This window comes from Eptesicus fuscus, chromosome 14 (assembly GCF_027574615.1).
Source record: "Eptesicus fuscus isolate TK198812 chromosome 14, DD_ASM_mEF_20220401, whole genome shotgun sequence".
Taxonomy (NCBI): Eukaryota; Metazoa; Chordata; class Mammalia; order Chiroptera; family Vespertilionidae; genus Eptesicus; species Eptesicus fuscus.
In genome coordinates this window covers 23855895-23870096 of record NC_072486.1, presented here as the reverse complement: position 1 = coordinate 23870096, position 14202 = coordinate 23855895, and the positions used below count along the sequence as shown (strand labels likewise).

Below are 14202 nucleotides of genomic sequence, written 5' to 3'. Positions count from 1 at the left end.
TTGAAGAAGATAACGCATGAAACTTTGAGAATGTATATGGCCCTACTTCTTTCCCTGAGCTCAAAGCTCTGAGTAGTAAAGGCATCTCTTCCCTTGCTGAAAGGAGAAGGGAGAAAATGTATACTAGAAACATCTAACTAAGTATTGATGGGGGAAAAGATAAAATACCTTTCATAAATTTTCAACAGTGAAATTCATGGGAAATACCATCCAGATGGTAGCTGAATCTAAGAGGAATTTATCTAAGTCCTTCACTCAACTTGGTTTTATATGGACAGTGTCTGTTACAAGAGTGAAAAGGAATAAACATATAATATTTATGTATTTATATATTAGATATGAGTAAGTGGGAAGTAGGCAATGAGGGAGAGAGGAAGACATGAAGAAAGGAAGGGGAGAGAGAAAGTCAGAACAATTTAAAATGTCAGCATGCTGAACACCTAAAATTAATACACAATATTGAATATAAACTGTAATTGAAAAATAAAATTTTAAGTTCTTTAAAAACCCACCACCACTCTGCTGGTCTCAAACACTGGCATCCCAAGTAACCCCCTTGGATTCCCACCCTCCCTTATTCCCCACAGGAGCCTCCTTGCTGGGTCCTCCTTATCTCGCATCGATGTGGGGCTCCTCATGCCAGCACTGCTTCCCTCCTCTGTTGCCATGCCCACCTCCCCCAGTCATGGAACCACAGCTCTCTACCAGGTTTCAGGGTCCCTCATCCTCTGACCCTGACTTTATAGTCGAAAAGGAAAATGTCCTGGTCCCACTCAACCCCAAGCCTTGTCCAGCTATTTACCTGGTACTCAGCCTGTCTACTCAAAACAATTTCTAAATCACCCACTGGCGCTCCTGATGCTGGTTGAAATGAATGAATAAGATGCGAAGGCTCTATGTTTTCTTTTCAAGATAGGATTAAAGACCTGATAGGGCTGACCCCAGTTCTTAAAGTCCAAGTCACTGTGGCCCATACTATCAGGAGAGTGACAAGGCACCTTGAAAGTAGTCATGGAGACCGTCCTGTTTCCTGTTCTCTTCTGGAACCACCAACATACTTCAGAACAACACATAACTTCTTCATCTTACCTATAAACAGGTTAAATTATTTGTGGCAGTAAATGCCAGCTCTTCACCAAGCCTCTGGTTCCCTTCCTCCTGGGCACAGAGTGAGACTCCCTTTCCATGAGACTAGTTCCCACCAAAAAAATGTGGTCAGAGGTGAAGTCTGTCACCTCTTAGCCTAGATGTTTAAGAAACAAGTGTGCCTCTTGCATGCTCTCTTTCTGTTTGCTGGGAGTAAGTGGTACATAGGCCCAGCAGATGGAGAAACCATAAATAGAAGATAAGGTTCTCTGAAATTTTATGTGGAAGAAAATTGATCACCAACCATGAACACCCACGTGGCCTATTATGTGAACAGAAAGCTCTATTGTGTTTGAGCCATTGTACATGTTGGGGTCTTTTTGGATACTGAAGCCATGCCTGCACTAATGAATGCAACTGATAGTTTATGTTTTAGAGCATTAAATCACGTGAATGTCAGCGTTCTGGACTTTCATCCTGGAAAATACAAGTGCTAGCAGAAAGAGAAGAGAAGCAGGAAAGAGTAACAATGTGAGTAACTACGACATTTACTGCATAGGCAACCATGTGCCGAGCCTGTGTTAAGTGCATTATGCATACTGTCTCATTTATGCTTCACATCAACTTTAGGAAATACCATAGTACTGTCATTATCCCCATTACTCAGATGTGGACACTGGGGCGGAAAGAACACTGGAACTAACTTAAAGATGGGAGAGAGGGAAACTAGAATGATTCCTGAGTAGAAATGAAGATTTCTGTCTGTCCCCATTATTGGCTTTTTAACCAGAATGGCCCACCCTCTCAGTAGATTCCTCCTGGCCCCTGTAAAGGCCTGGCCCCTCAAGGACTAATGGGCATATTAAGGACTTCTCTCAAGACCCAGCCCCATCCCTTGTCCCTTATGACTTAACCTGGGGAAGTACTGGCATATCTAGAGTCCATATCTAGGGAAAAGGCCAGTTCTGCAGGCTCACATGGGGCCAAGATCATGACATCATATAACCCCCTGACCTCTGCTGTGAACCTGAAACACCAAGGCCCTTTTGAGACCAAAGAGCCACAGCCCCCCATTCATCCATACAATCAATAGACATTAGCGGTTTAGAAAAAGCTCTGAGGCCTTTGGGAGCTGGAGCGCCCCTGCAGCGCAGGGTCAGCAGGCCACAGCGGGGACTGCACAGGAATGACCAGAGGCTGCTGCGGTGCCGGAGGGAGTGGGCCTGTCATGTTTTCAGGGTTTCCCAGGACCAGGGATGCCACAGCAGCAGCACAGCCAATCACTGCAACAGTTAAATTTTTCACCAAGCAATTTATGTTATGTTTAGCACTCATGAAACAATGCACTTACACCATTTTTACATGGCTGGATGGTATCTTTAAATACTATATGCAATTTTAATGGCTAAGCTTATATTAACTTCATTTCATAACAGTCATATTATATATTGTCCACAGCGTCTTTTCTCCGTCACCTTAGTAGCCTGAGATGGGACTCCAGCACAATCATGTTCACTTACTTTAATTCCTTGTAATCCATAGCCAGGGGGGCCGGGAGGGCCAGGCAAACCTTTCTGCCCAATATCACCCTGTTGGAGAGAAATCAGACAAGTGTAAGAAGATTTAGGGAGAAAAAATGTATTATTACTCTTGGCTCTGTTCTTACTTCAGTCTGATCAGGACCTTCATCCACGCTGCCCATAAGCTATATCATGTTTTATATATAGCGGTGATTTTCTAACCTTTTTAAGCCACAGAATCCTTTGCAAAAATCTTACATATAATCCAAATATAAATGAAGACTTAAGACAGAACTGCTTGTTGTAAGTGCTGGCCCTGTAGCTTTGTCAGCTTGGGCTCCTTTAGCTGCCTTAACCCCAACCCCTAGACACCAGGGGTGAGAGGACCACTCACACACACTGTTCTGTGTAGCCTTTCATCTATTGCTCCATTTCCATATGGAATGCTCATTCACCAGGGTTGTAGGTAAAGAATCAGCAGATATTAATGTGGATCAGTGTTGAATTTTTGAGATAATATGTAAATGAAGCAAAAAAATGCATGATTTCCCAGTATATATTCCTTATAATGTAAGTGGACCCCATATTTCTTAAGGAAAAATTTCTGTGGCCAACTGAGATTGGAAAATGTTCTACACCACGGTATGTGCCTCTCCTTGGAGATCTCTACCACATATTAAAATATTAAAGCCACAAAGAAGTCTCACAATAGAGTGATTAATTTAACTATCCCAGAAGTTTCCAAATTAATATTTGATAGAATAAGCTTTGTAGAAATGCTGGGTTAATTTAAGTTACTGTATAAGTCAGACATTTTCTTTCCAGTATAAAAAAAAAAAGCTGTATTTTTTTCTGATTATAAGAGGAATACCTGCTCATTGCAAAAAGAAAAGAAAGAAAATTTAAACAAAAAGATGACACTGAAGAAAAAAATAGATCCAATAACAATAGCTAACATCTTGGATGCAGTCTTCACCCATATAAAGTGAACTACGAGGTTAAGAAATAGCCCGCTGCCCATATGTAGTTGATGGACAAAAAAGAAAAAAAGGATAAAGAATCTTAGTAATTCTGAGATCCTTAGTAACTTTGACTCATAAAGCCTCCCTGCTTTTCTCTCTGTAACAGGATTCTAATTCACTTCTGTGCATTTGGGCATAGATACATCTATTTGAAATTTGAATCTGTGCTGGGTGGCTTACTGATACCTGTTTTCCCTATAAACATGCCTGCTCGTTCTCTACTTCACCTTTTGAATAAATAAATAAATAAATAAATAACATTTGTTGAGCAAATGAATGAGCACTATTGACATTTTGAGCTGGGTAATTCTTTATTATGGGAGGCTGTCTTGTGCACTGCAGCACATTCAGCAGCATCTCTGTCCTCTACCCACTAGATGCCAATAACAGTCCTCCTCCGGTTGTGAACTCCCCGTCTCTCCCCCCCCCCCCCCCCCCGGCCCAAAATGATCCCAAATGTCCCCCTGCGGTGCAGAGGGGAGGACAAAATCTCTCTCCTTGAGAAACTGGATTAAAAGAATAAACAGATGAATAATTACTAAATTGGAGGTGGCAAAAGGAAGAGAAATAGAAATGAGAGCAAAGGGAGCCAAAGGAAGTTTCTGTTACCTTCCATGGAGACAGTAAGCCTAGACCCTTGCACTGAGCTCTGGCAGTGTCCTACACACTTATACACAATAGATACATTGGCTGGCATCCTGTTAAAAGGGCACCTGAAGCACCTCTGGCCAAAGTAAAGATGTGCTTCTGAATGATGGCATAGCCTCCAATGAGCCTAGAAATATTTTGACCACTTTGCACCCACTTTCTTAAGAGACACTGGCTTACTAGTTTCTTTGGGGGGAAATAATCTATACTAATAAAAAGGTAATATGCTAATTAGATCGGGAAACCTTCTGGAAGACCTTCTGGACGTCCTTCCAGACAAAGCCATGGTGGTGGGGCCAAGGCAGAGGCGGTTAGGGGCGATCAGGCCGGCAGGGGAGGGCAGTTGGGGTTGGGGGTGAGCAGGCCGGCAGCGGGGGCAGTTGGGGGTGAACAGGCTGGCAGGGGGGGCAGTTGGGGGCAAGCTGGCAGGTGAGGGGGCAGTTGGGGGTGAGCAGACCAGTAAGGGGGGCAGTTGGGAGCAAGCTGGCAGGTGGGGGGCACAGTTGGGGGCAAGCAGGCCAGCGGGGGGGGAGGGGCATTTGGAGGTGAGGTGGCCGGTGGGGGGTGGCAGTTGGGGGTGAGCAGGCCAGCAGGGGGGGCAGTTGGGGGCGAGCAGGCTGGTGGGAGGGTAGTTGGGGGCGATCAGGTCGGTGGGAGGGGCAGTTGGGGGCAAACAGGCTGGCAGGGGGCAGAAGGTGGGGGCGAGCAGGCTGGCGGGGGGGGGACAATTGGGGGCGAGCAGGCCAGCAGGGGGGGCAGTTGGGAGCAAGTTGGCCAGTGGGGGATGGCAGTTGGGGGTGAGCAGGCCAGTAAGGGGGCAGGGGTGGGGAGCAGGCCAGCAGGGGGGAAGTTTGGGGCAATCAGGCTGGCGAGGGGGACAGTTGGGGGCAATCAGTCTGGTAGGGGCAGGCAGTTAGGGGTGATCAGGCTAGCATGTAGAGTGGTTAGGGGCGATCAGGCAGCCAGGCAGGTGAGCAGTTAGGAGCCAGCAGTCCCGGATTGCGAGAGGGATGTCCGACTGCCAGTTTAGGCCTGATCAGTCGGACATCCCCCAAGGGGTCCCAGATTGGAGAGGGTGCAGGTCAGGCTGAGGGACAACCCCTGCCCCACCCGCATGCACAAATTTCGTGCACCAGGCCACTAGTAGCTTTATAAACTTAAATGTTCTATTTACTGAAAGTTCACATGATAGGAGAAAAGAAGACTTTTCATCAGTAATCAAGAAAAAAAATGAGCAAACACCAAGATAAGCACTTACTCTGAAGTTAATGTTCACTCGGTTGTCATTAACAGTGCCTGACCCTCACACAGAGCACAGACCTGAGGACTCACCTTGGGCCCTTGGGTTCCTAAGCCCCGAGGCCCAGAAGGGCCCGGAGGTCCTCTGACTCCTGGCTCTCCCTGAAAAGACAATGAATGACAAGTTACTGGTATTTAAAAACACTTTATGCTGTATAGTTAAAATAGTAAATACATGTCATATTCAAAAAATATATATTTTAAAATGCAACACCTTTGAATTGAGTCCTTTTAACCCACATCACTTTCCTAAACTTGACAAAGGGAGTATTATCTCCCTTGGTTTTCACTTCTTATTGCTCTTTATTCTATCTTCAAGCCAACAGGGTCCATTCAAAGCAATCAAGTCAATTAACTGCTTGGCAACCTTAATATATACTTTTTTCCCAGAACTCCCTTCTCTGGAATTTGGGAGGGGGGGGAGAAATACTGCCATTGTGAAAAGAGACACAAATAAAAGCAATCGTGAAAAGACATAACCCCATCCTAAACTAGTTGCTCTCATTTTGTGCAGCAAAGATTATGCTACTTGGGTTGGGATTGGCTCTGTGATGCTTCTGCCACTAGGGTGGCTGTGACTGCAGGATAAATTCTATAAAGGCTTTCCAGATTCTCCAGAGTGACAGTTTCATAACAGGTCACTGTCACCAGAAAGGTGGTGAGACCTGTTCCGGTAAGTCAGGCCCTGTGGTTAGACCTGTCCGAGATGTGAATGATGATGGGAAGAAGCAGAGAAATGAAAATCTCTTCATTAGCCACCTCCTATGTACCTAACACTTTACTAGGCCTCTCATTTATGTTATTTGATATAATTTAGTATTTCAACCATCCTGTATCACAGTGATGACGAACTTACCTACCTCCTCTGGGCCACAGTAAACTCATCAGATACACAGAAAAACATCTCTACATTTCACGGGGAGGACAATGAGGTGAGACGATGAACATGAGTGCTCCTATCACAGAGTCTAGCACAGAGTAGGCACTTAGCAAATGTTAACATTCTATGCCACCCATTTTGCTAAAGAGGAAACCAAAGTTTGCTCAAGGCTGCATAACTATTAAGACGCAGAGTTAGGAGGATGTGGAAAAATAGGAACTCTCATATTTTGCTGGTACAGCCACTTTAGAAAACAGTTTGGCAGTCAATTTCTTTAAAAGTTCAACATAAATGTACCTTATGATCCAGTAATTTCACCCCTAGGTAAACACCCAAGAAAAATGAAAACATATGTCCATACCAGGACCTACTGGTACATACAAATGCTCTTAGCAGAATTATTCATAACAGTTCCAAACTGGAAACAACCTAAATGTCAATCAACTGGTACATGGATAGACAAAGTGTGAGATATTCAGCAATAAAGAAGAATGAGCTACAGGTGCATGCTTTGGCATGGATGAACCCTAAAACATTATTTGCAGTCAAAGAAGCCAGACATATTGTTTTATTTCATTTATATAAAATGTCCAGAAAAGGCAAATCTATAGCGACAGTAAATCAGTGGTTGCCTGGGGCCAGGAATAGGATTAACTATAAATGGGCATGAGGGATCTCACTGAGGGGAAGAAAATGTTCAAAAACTGATTTATGGTAACGGCTGTACAACTTGCTAAATTTGCTAAACAGTCACAGAAATGGGTGAATTCTATGATATATTAAATATGTGTCAATAAAGTTATTTTTGTTTTTTTTAAAAAAGGACCAGAGCCAGGCTTTGACCCTAGATCTCCCAAGCTCTTTGCTCTGGGTCTTGTTTTGTCCATGTCCTGTTAGGAGCTAAATACTTTACACCTTTCAACAGTGCAAAATTCAAAGATTTTAAGAAATGATGAAACTGTTTATTTAGAAAAACAGCTTATCCTTTACTTTTTACTTACAAACCTTAAAATACTTCTAGAGGAAGCAAACCTTAAAAGATTGAGGAAAACTTTAAATGATTCTTTTCATCTCTAGTTTTATATTATATATTTTGCTTCCATACCACTTTATGATTCTGGCCTCCAGTCTCCATCTCTTTCTGTTACTACTTAACTGCTTTTGAGACTACTGGTACTAATTATCCATTTAAAACCTCTCTCCTGACTCCCACATTTGAGTGGCCCCAAGTTTCTCCTCACTTAAATAATTACTCTGATCGAGAGAAACCAAGATGGCGGCATAGGTGAAACACCTAACCTGCAGCCGGGCACAACAATTTCAAAGGCACAACTAGAGGTCAGAACGGACATCGTCCAGAACCACAGGAGAGCTGGCGGACTGAAATGCCCACAGATGGGGGGAAGGAGAAGGCCACGGGGACAATCGGGAGAGCCGTAAAAGCCTGAGGTATGGAGAAACTGGCGGAGACACGAGCACGCGCGCCTGCGGGGAGGATGGAGCCAGAGAGGAAGGGGCGGCTGACGGCCTGGCCGGCGTTCACTGGCAGGAAGGAGATAAAGGCTCCGGAGTGCGCTAAGCGCCGGCTCCGACTGCACTGAGCGCCAGTTCCGGGCGAAACCCTGGGAAGCCAGGCGCAGGCTGGGGGAATGAATCTGGGCTGTGGGGCGCAGGCACAGAGGAGCGGGGGAAGGCAGAGCTCCAGAGGCGCGCACGGGAAGGGGCGCAAAGGACGGACTGTTGCCTGCGCCACTGAACTGCCCTAGCGGGAAGGAGACATAAGCTCAGGACCATGCTGAACCCCAGTTCCGACTGCACTGAACCCCAGTTCCGGGCGAATCCCTGGGAAGCCAGGCGCACGCTGGGGGAATGAATTTGGGCTGTGGTGGCGGAGGCACAGAGAAGCGGCGGCTCCAGACGCGCGCACTGGAAGGTGCGCAGAGGACGGACTTTTGCCTGCGCCACTGGGTGGCCCTGCTGGGAAGGAGACAGGGACGCCAGACTGCGCTGAGACCCAGTTTCAACTGCACTGAAGCCCAGTTCCAGGCGAGAATCTGGGAGTCCAGATTCATTAGGGGAGGGACTGGACTGTTTGGCAGTGGGCGAAACTCCAGGGCGCGTTTCTCTCAGAGGTGTTTGCAAGGAATACAGAGGGACACAGACACAGGAGCCTCATAGGGCGGGGCTGACAGGAAGCCAAGGTTGTAGGCTCCACCCTGTAGCTCCGCCCCAGCCAAGCTGAGCAGAAGCTTTTTCCTGCTGAGTGCCTCAGGTAGTGGCTGACCCACACTGCATTGGAGACCCAGAAACGAGGGCATCTAGTGGTTGGTGGGAGATGACACCAGATTTCAATCACTTGCATAAGGGAGGCATTCTAGAGGCAGGCTCAGTGAGCGCCAAGGCATTGCTGCATCAAGACCCGGCCCACAAACATGTCTCCTGCACAGCAACTCTTCCTGTATGGACAAAGAGGGTCCTCACGGCCAATTGGCCTGGAGGACAATTCCTCCCAGTGACACCAACAACAATCAAGACTTAACTGTACAAAGGAGGACCAAGATGGAGACATAGGGCAGCAGCCTGATCGTTGCCTACCACAACAATATTGAGACTACGACGGGAGAGCAGAGCAGACACCAACCAGAAAGACCGGGGGGCTGGCTGAGCAGATGCTCTACAACTAGAATAAAAGAGAGGGGTACGCAGGATGATGCTGATGCCGGTGACCCAAAGTCCACACTTTAAGAACTATGGCTCAGGCGACACAATGGTGGCCAGGAACGTGCTCGGCGCAGTTCCCCCGGCGGTCTCCGGCTGAGGGGACGGCTCCACTCGCTGCCGAGCACGGACAGACGAGCCCCTGGGAGACATGGCGTGGGAGACTCCGTGCTTGCTGACCTCCGAGTCCTTCAAGAATCTCAATGCCCCGAAGTGGCCAGGTGCGCACGCTCAGCGACTGGCCACCGTTGCAGACCCAAGGGCCGACGCAGCGACACCGGACCAGCCCACCGCCGGGTACCGGGCACACCGGAGCCTTGCCGAGCCCGCCGCCCAACGAGTTCTGTGGCAGCCGCCCTGGAGCTCTGAGAAAATGACCGAAGGAATTGCTGAGAGGGAATTGACCAACAGGAATTGGGATCAAGAAGACGAAACCCCGCTGAGACCCGAGTCCAGGCGAGCCTGCGAGCCTCTGGGCTCAGATGTGGTCACACGCCTCTGGGTCTAGGTGAGGCCTCACGCCCCTGGGTTTGGGTGAGGCCACGCGCCCCTGGGTCCAGGTGAAGCTGGATTCCGGGTTCGGGTGAGGCCATGTGCCCCTGGGTCCGGGCGAATCTGAACCCTGGGTCCGGGTGAGGCCGTGGGCCCCTGGATCCGGGTAAGGCTGGGTCCCGAGTACGGGTGAGGCCGTGAGCCCCTGGATCCGGGTGAGACCACGCGACCAGGGGTCTGAGAGAGGTAACGCGCCCCTGGGTCCGGGTGGCTTCGTGCACCTAGGTCCAGGTGAGGCCATGTGCCCCTGGGTCTGAGAGAGGCCACGCACCCCTAGGTCTGGGCGAGACCATGTGTCCCTGGATCCGGGTGGGGCCTCGTGCACCTAGGTCCGGGTGGGGCCGCGTACCCCTGGGTCTGGGGGAGGCCAGGCGTCCCTGGGTCCGGGTGAGACCGTGTGTCCCTGGATCCGGGTGAGGCCTCGTGCGCCTAGGCCCGGGTGAGGCCACGTGCCCCTGGGTCTGGGGGAGGCCAGGCGTCCCTGGGTCTGGGTGAGACCGTGTGTCCCAGGATCCAGGTGAGGCCTCGTGCACCTAGGCCCGGGTGAGCCCAAGTGGCCCTGGGTCTGGGGGAGGCCAAGCGTCCCTGGGTCCGGGTGAGACCATGTGTCCCAGGATCCGGGTGAGGCCTCGTGCACCTAGGCCCGGGTGAGCCCAAGTGGCCCTGGGTCTGGGAGAGGCCAAGCGTCCCTCGGTCCGGGTGAGACCATGTGTCCCTGGATCCGGGTGAGGCCTCGTGCACCTAGGCCCGGGTGAGCCCAAGTGGCCCTGGGTCTGGGAGAGGCCAAGCATCCCTGGGTCCGGGTGAGACCATGTGTCCCAGGATCCGGGTGAGGCGGCGTGCACCTAGGCCCGGGTGAGCCCAAGTGGCCCTGGGTCTGGGAGAGGCCAAGCGTCCCTGGGTCCGGGTGAGACCATGTGTCCCTGGATCCGGGTGAGGCCTCGTGCACCTAGGCCCGGGTGAGCCCAAGTGGCCCTGGGTCTGGGAGAGGCCAAGCATCCCTGGGTCCGGGTGAGACCATGTGTCCCTGGATCCGGGTGAGGCGGCGTGCACCTAGGCCCGGGTGAGCCCAAGTGGCCCTGGGTCTGGGAGAGGCCAAGCGTCCCTGGGTCCGGGTGCGACCATGTGTCCCTGGATCCGGATGAGGCCTCGTGCACCTAGGCCCGGGTGAGGCCACGTGCCCCTGGGTCTGGGAGAGGCCAAGCGTCCCTGGGTACGGGTGAAGCCAGATCCTGGGTCCGGGTGAGGCCGTGCGCCCCTGGATCCATCCGGGTGAGGCTGGGTCCCAGGCCCGGGTGTGACCACGCGCCCCTTGGGTAAGGGTGAGGCCACGTGCCCCTTAGTCTGGGTGACGCCGTGCCCCTGGGTTCGGCCGAGACCAAACCAGAGGGAGTCGGACCTCCATTACCACCATTTGTCCACCATCCAGAGCTGAGGGGTCAGTGCTGACATGTACACATAAGGAACTACTGGACATTGAAATTGAGTCTCAAAAGAACTGTTGGTCCAGGGGGAAGCTCGCTACAGATTGATTCATTTGCCTGTCAGCATAACTATTATTGCTCGTCTCACATTCAGTTCTTATTAGTATATATCTAGTGACATATGATCTCGCTCATCTAGGGGAAATGATGAACAACATAGACTGAGGAACAAGAACAGAACCAGAAGCAAGGAGGCATCGATCGGACTATCGGGCCTCAGAGGGAGGATAGGGGAGGGTAGGGGGAGAGTGGGGGGAGGGGGAGAGTTCAACCAAAGGACCTGTATGCATGCATATAAGCCTATCCAACGGTTAAGTTCAACAGGGGATTGGGGCATGCGTGGGGAGAGGGGTGGGATGGGAATGGGGGGATGAGGACAAATATGTGACACCTTAATCAATAAAGAAATTTAAAAAAAAAATAATAATTACTCTGATCATCAAGAGTTCCAAGAATACAATACATACATTTTATGTCTTGTCTTATCTACATTTTTGTCATCTCTCTTTTCTGAAGTACCTTTAAAGGGAGCGTCTATAAATTCACCCAGTGAGGGTCTCCAACTAACCTGACTGATTCACACGCTTGCTACATTTAGAGTCCCTCTGGCAAACAGAGCACAGTTAAGCAGTTAAGTAGTAAACATAGTTAAGTAGATTTTATCCAGAATCATTAAATGTTTTATCAAAAAATAATGGTCTTCTTTGCCTGTTCACTCTCAACCCCACCCAGATACAATGAATTCCTCTCTCGTGTTTCTCTTCATCTCTACCCTTCCATGATGAGGTTAGACACCTGATGTGATACAATGGGACTATATGACCCCGTCTATGAAGTATTCTAGCTAAGAAAAACTGAATCTGATTCTGGCAGGTGTCTAAATCTAACTACCAAAAACAAACAAACAAACAAACAAAAGCAAGAGAGGGTAGAGAAACATAAGGATGCCATCAGCAAAATCCTCAAGGATGAAGAACCCATCCACTAAGAAAGTGCAAAGAAAAAATGAAAGATATGTAACCTTTGATTTTAAAAAGAGATGCAAATTCAAATGCAATGTGTGGACATTGTTTGGATTCCAATTCAAACAAACAAGCTATCATAAACTTATAAGACAAACTGGGAAAGTTTAACCTTTTGCACTCGGATGTCGAGTGTGACTCGACACGGTTAGCATTAGAATAAAGGAATCAAGAAAAAAGCAAGCGAGTGCAAAGGGTTAATGTTAGAAATTGGACAATACTATGTAATTGCTATTAATATTTTTTAAGTTTTGCTAATGATATTGCAGCTATGTGTTATTGGTTTGTTTTTAAATAGCTCTTACATTAGAGAGACAAATGCTAAAGCTCTATATGGGTGATGTCTGGTATTTGCTGGGATAATGCAGTACAAAGGAAAGAAGTGAGGAATGGGGGATACAGATAAAGGTTGACCACAGGTTGGTAGTTGTTGAAGAAGTGTGATAGGTAAATGAGAATTTACTAGTGTTTCTGCTTTTGTATGTGCTTAATAATTTTCATAATGTTTTTGATAACATCTTTTTAAAATCCATGAACAATACCTCATAAATATCTCACCAGTGAGGGTAAGAAAAGGTTACTGTGATGTTCATCCCTAATCAGGAGAAGAAAATGAGATTTTAAAGATAGAAAGGCGGACAAAGAGGAAGAGGAAGAAGGCAGATGGAGACTGTTAATAAAGTAGTATTTCTTTTAAGAAAGAATTTGACACTCTAATTCATGATACTTTTCTTGTGATGGATTTTAGTAAACATTGCTGTCTCAAATTGTATTTATCATACTAACACACACACACACACACACACACATAAACATGCACACACACACATCCCAGATGGGAAACCAAGTGGGAAAAATAGTTGAAGTTGTGAGTTTACCTTAAGCTACTCTCATCAAGTTTGTTATTGTTATTCTTTTTTTTCTCTTATTTAGTTCCCCCAAACCCTCACCATTTAAAAATGTCTGGGGCTAAATGCAATAGCATAGCTGACCCTGTGGGCATATTGTTTCCCTTTTTTATACATGAATTTTGGCAAATGAGCTTTGTAAGGGTGTGGTTCCATGTTATATGTGGTATTAAAATGTTCACCTCAAACAAGTCCATTCTTATTCATATAATTAGCTATGTTTTATCTATCGAAGTATTCTTTTGTATCTTTTGACCTATGTGAACATAATCTAATACAAGCCTATATGAAATTGATAGACCTTAAATCAAATTGTAACGCAGACTGCAGATGTTAGAGTTGGTCAGCAACATAGGACCAGGGTCATTCCTTGGTATACAGTATATGTACCATACTTTTCAATCAATGGGAATATCAGGCACTTAACGAGCTGTGTGAGTCCGTAGAGGTAGTGTCTCTCTACTACATGAGGTCTTTAAAATGCATCCTGCCATTTGTTCTGTGTGCCACGTGCCCATGCTAGGCTACAGCACACAGCTAGGTGGATGTGTACAAGAGGAGTGTTGTCAGGACTCACTTCACACTTGATAGCAGCGGTTACGCCACAGTGCAGCACCAGTGGAACCGAAGGAGTGTGTTTACCATGACACTTCAGTTTTGTTGTCAGTGGGTACAGCAGCACTCACAAGAAAAAGAATTGCAACAGGTACTTGCATAGCTGGACTTAGCTTCCCATGCAGAATCTGAGGGTTGTTGCAGCCTGCAGAGGGAGCCCTTGCATCAGGAGACAAGGAGCAAACCAGAAAGCAATGTGTGGAGTTGGCATTTGTAGCTATACCCATCAATTCCATAAGACCATAGCTTAAGTCCTACCCTTCCTTGCCACTTCCACTCTCTCAAAAAAGAACAACTATTAGATGGCCAACAGCTTCCTTTTGGCCCACAAAAGGGGTTCTAGACGAGATACTCCTTTCATTTTGACAGGAAATGGTCAGGTTTAGGACCATCTGCAGTACTTGTATATGTGAACTTAACAAATGATTTGGTGAAGATTTTACTTAGA

General features: G+C 47.6%; 1 protein-coding gene across 1 annotated transcript in view; it reads right to left on the bottom strand.

Moving 5' to 3' along the window:
• The window catches only part of COL28A1 (collagen type XXVIII alpha 1 chain), a 144916-nt gene that overhangs the window by 49019 nt on the left and 81695 nt on the right, over window positions 1–14202 (bottom strand). Inside the window, exons 25-26 of the mRNA XM_054726173.1 lie at window positions 5609–5677; window positions 2607–2675 (exon numbers count right to left, since the gene is read on the bottom strand). Coding sequence (XP_054582148.1) covers window positions 2607–2675; window positions 5609–5677 — 138 coding nt within the window. The remainder of the gene's footprint in view (window positions 1–2606; window positions 2676–5608; window positions 5678–14202) is intronic.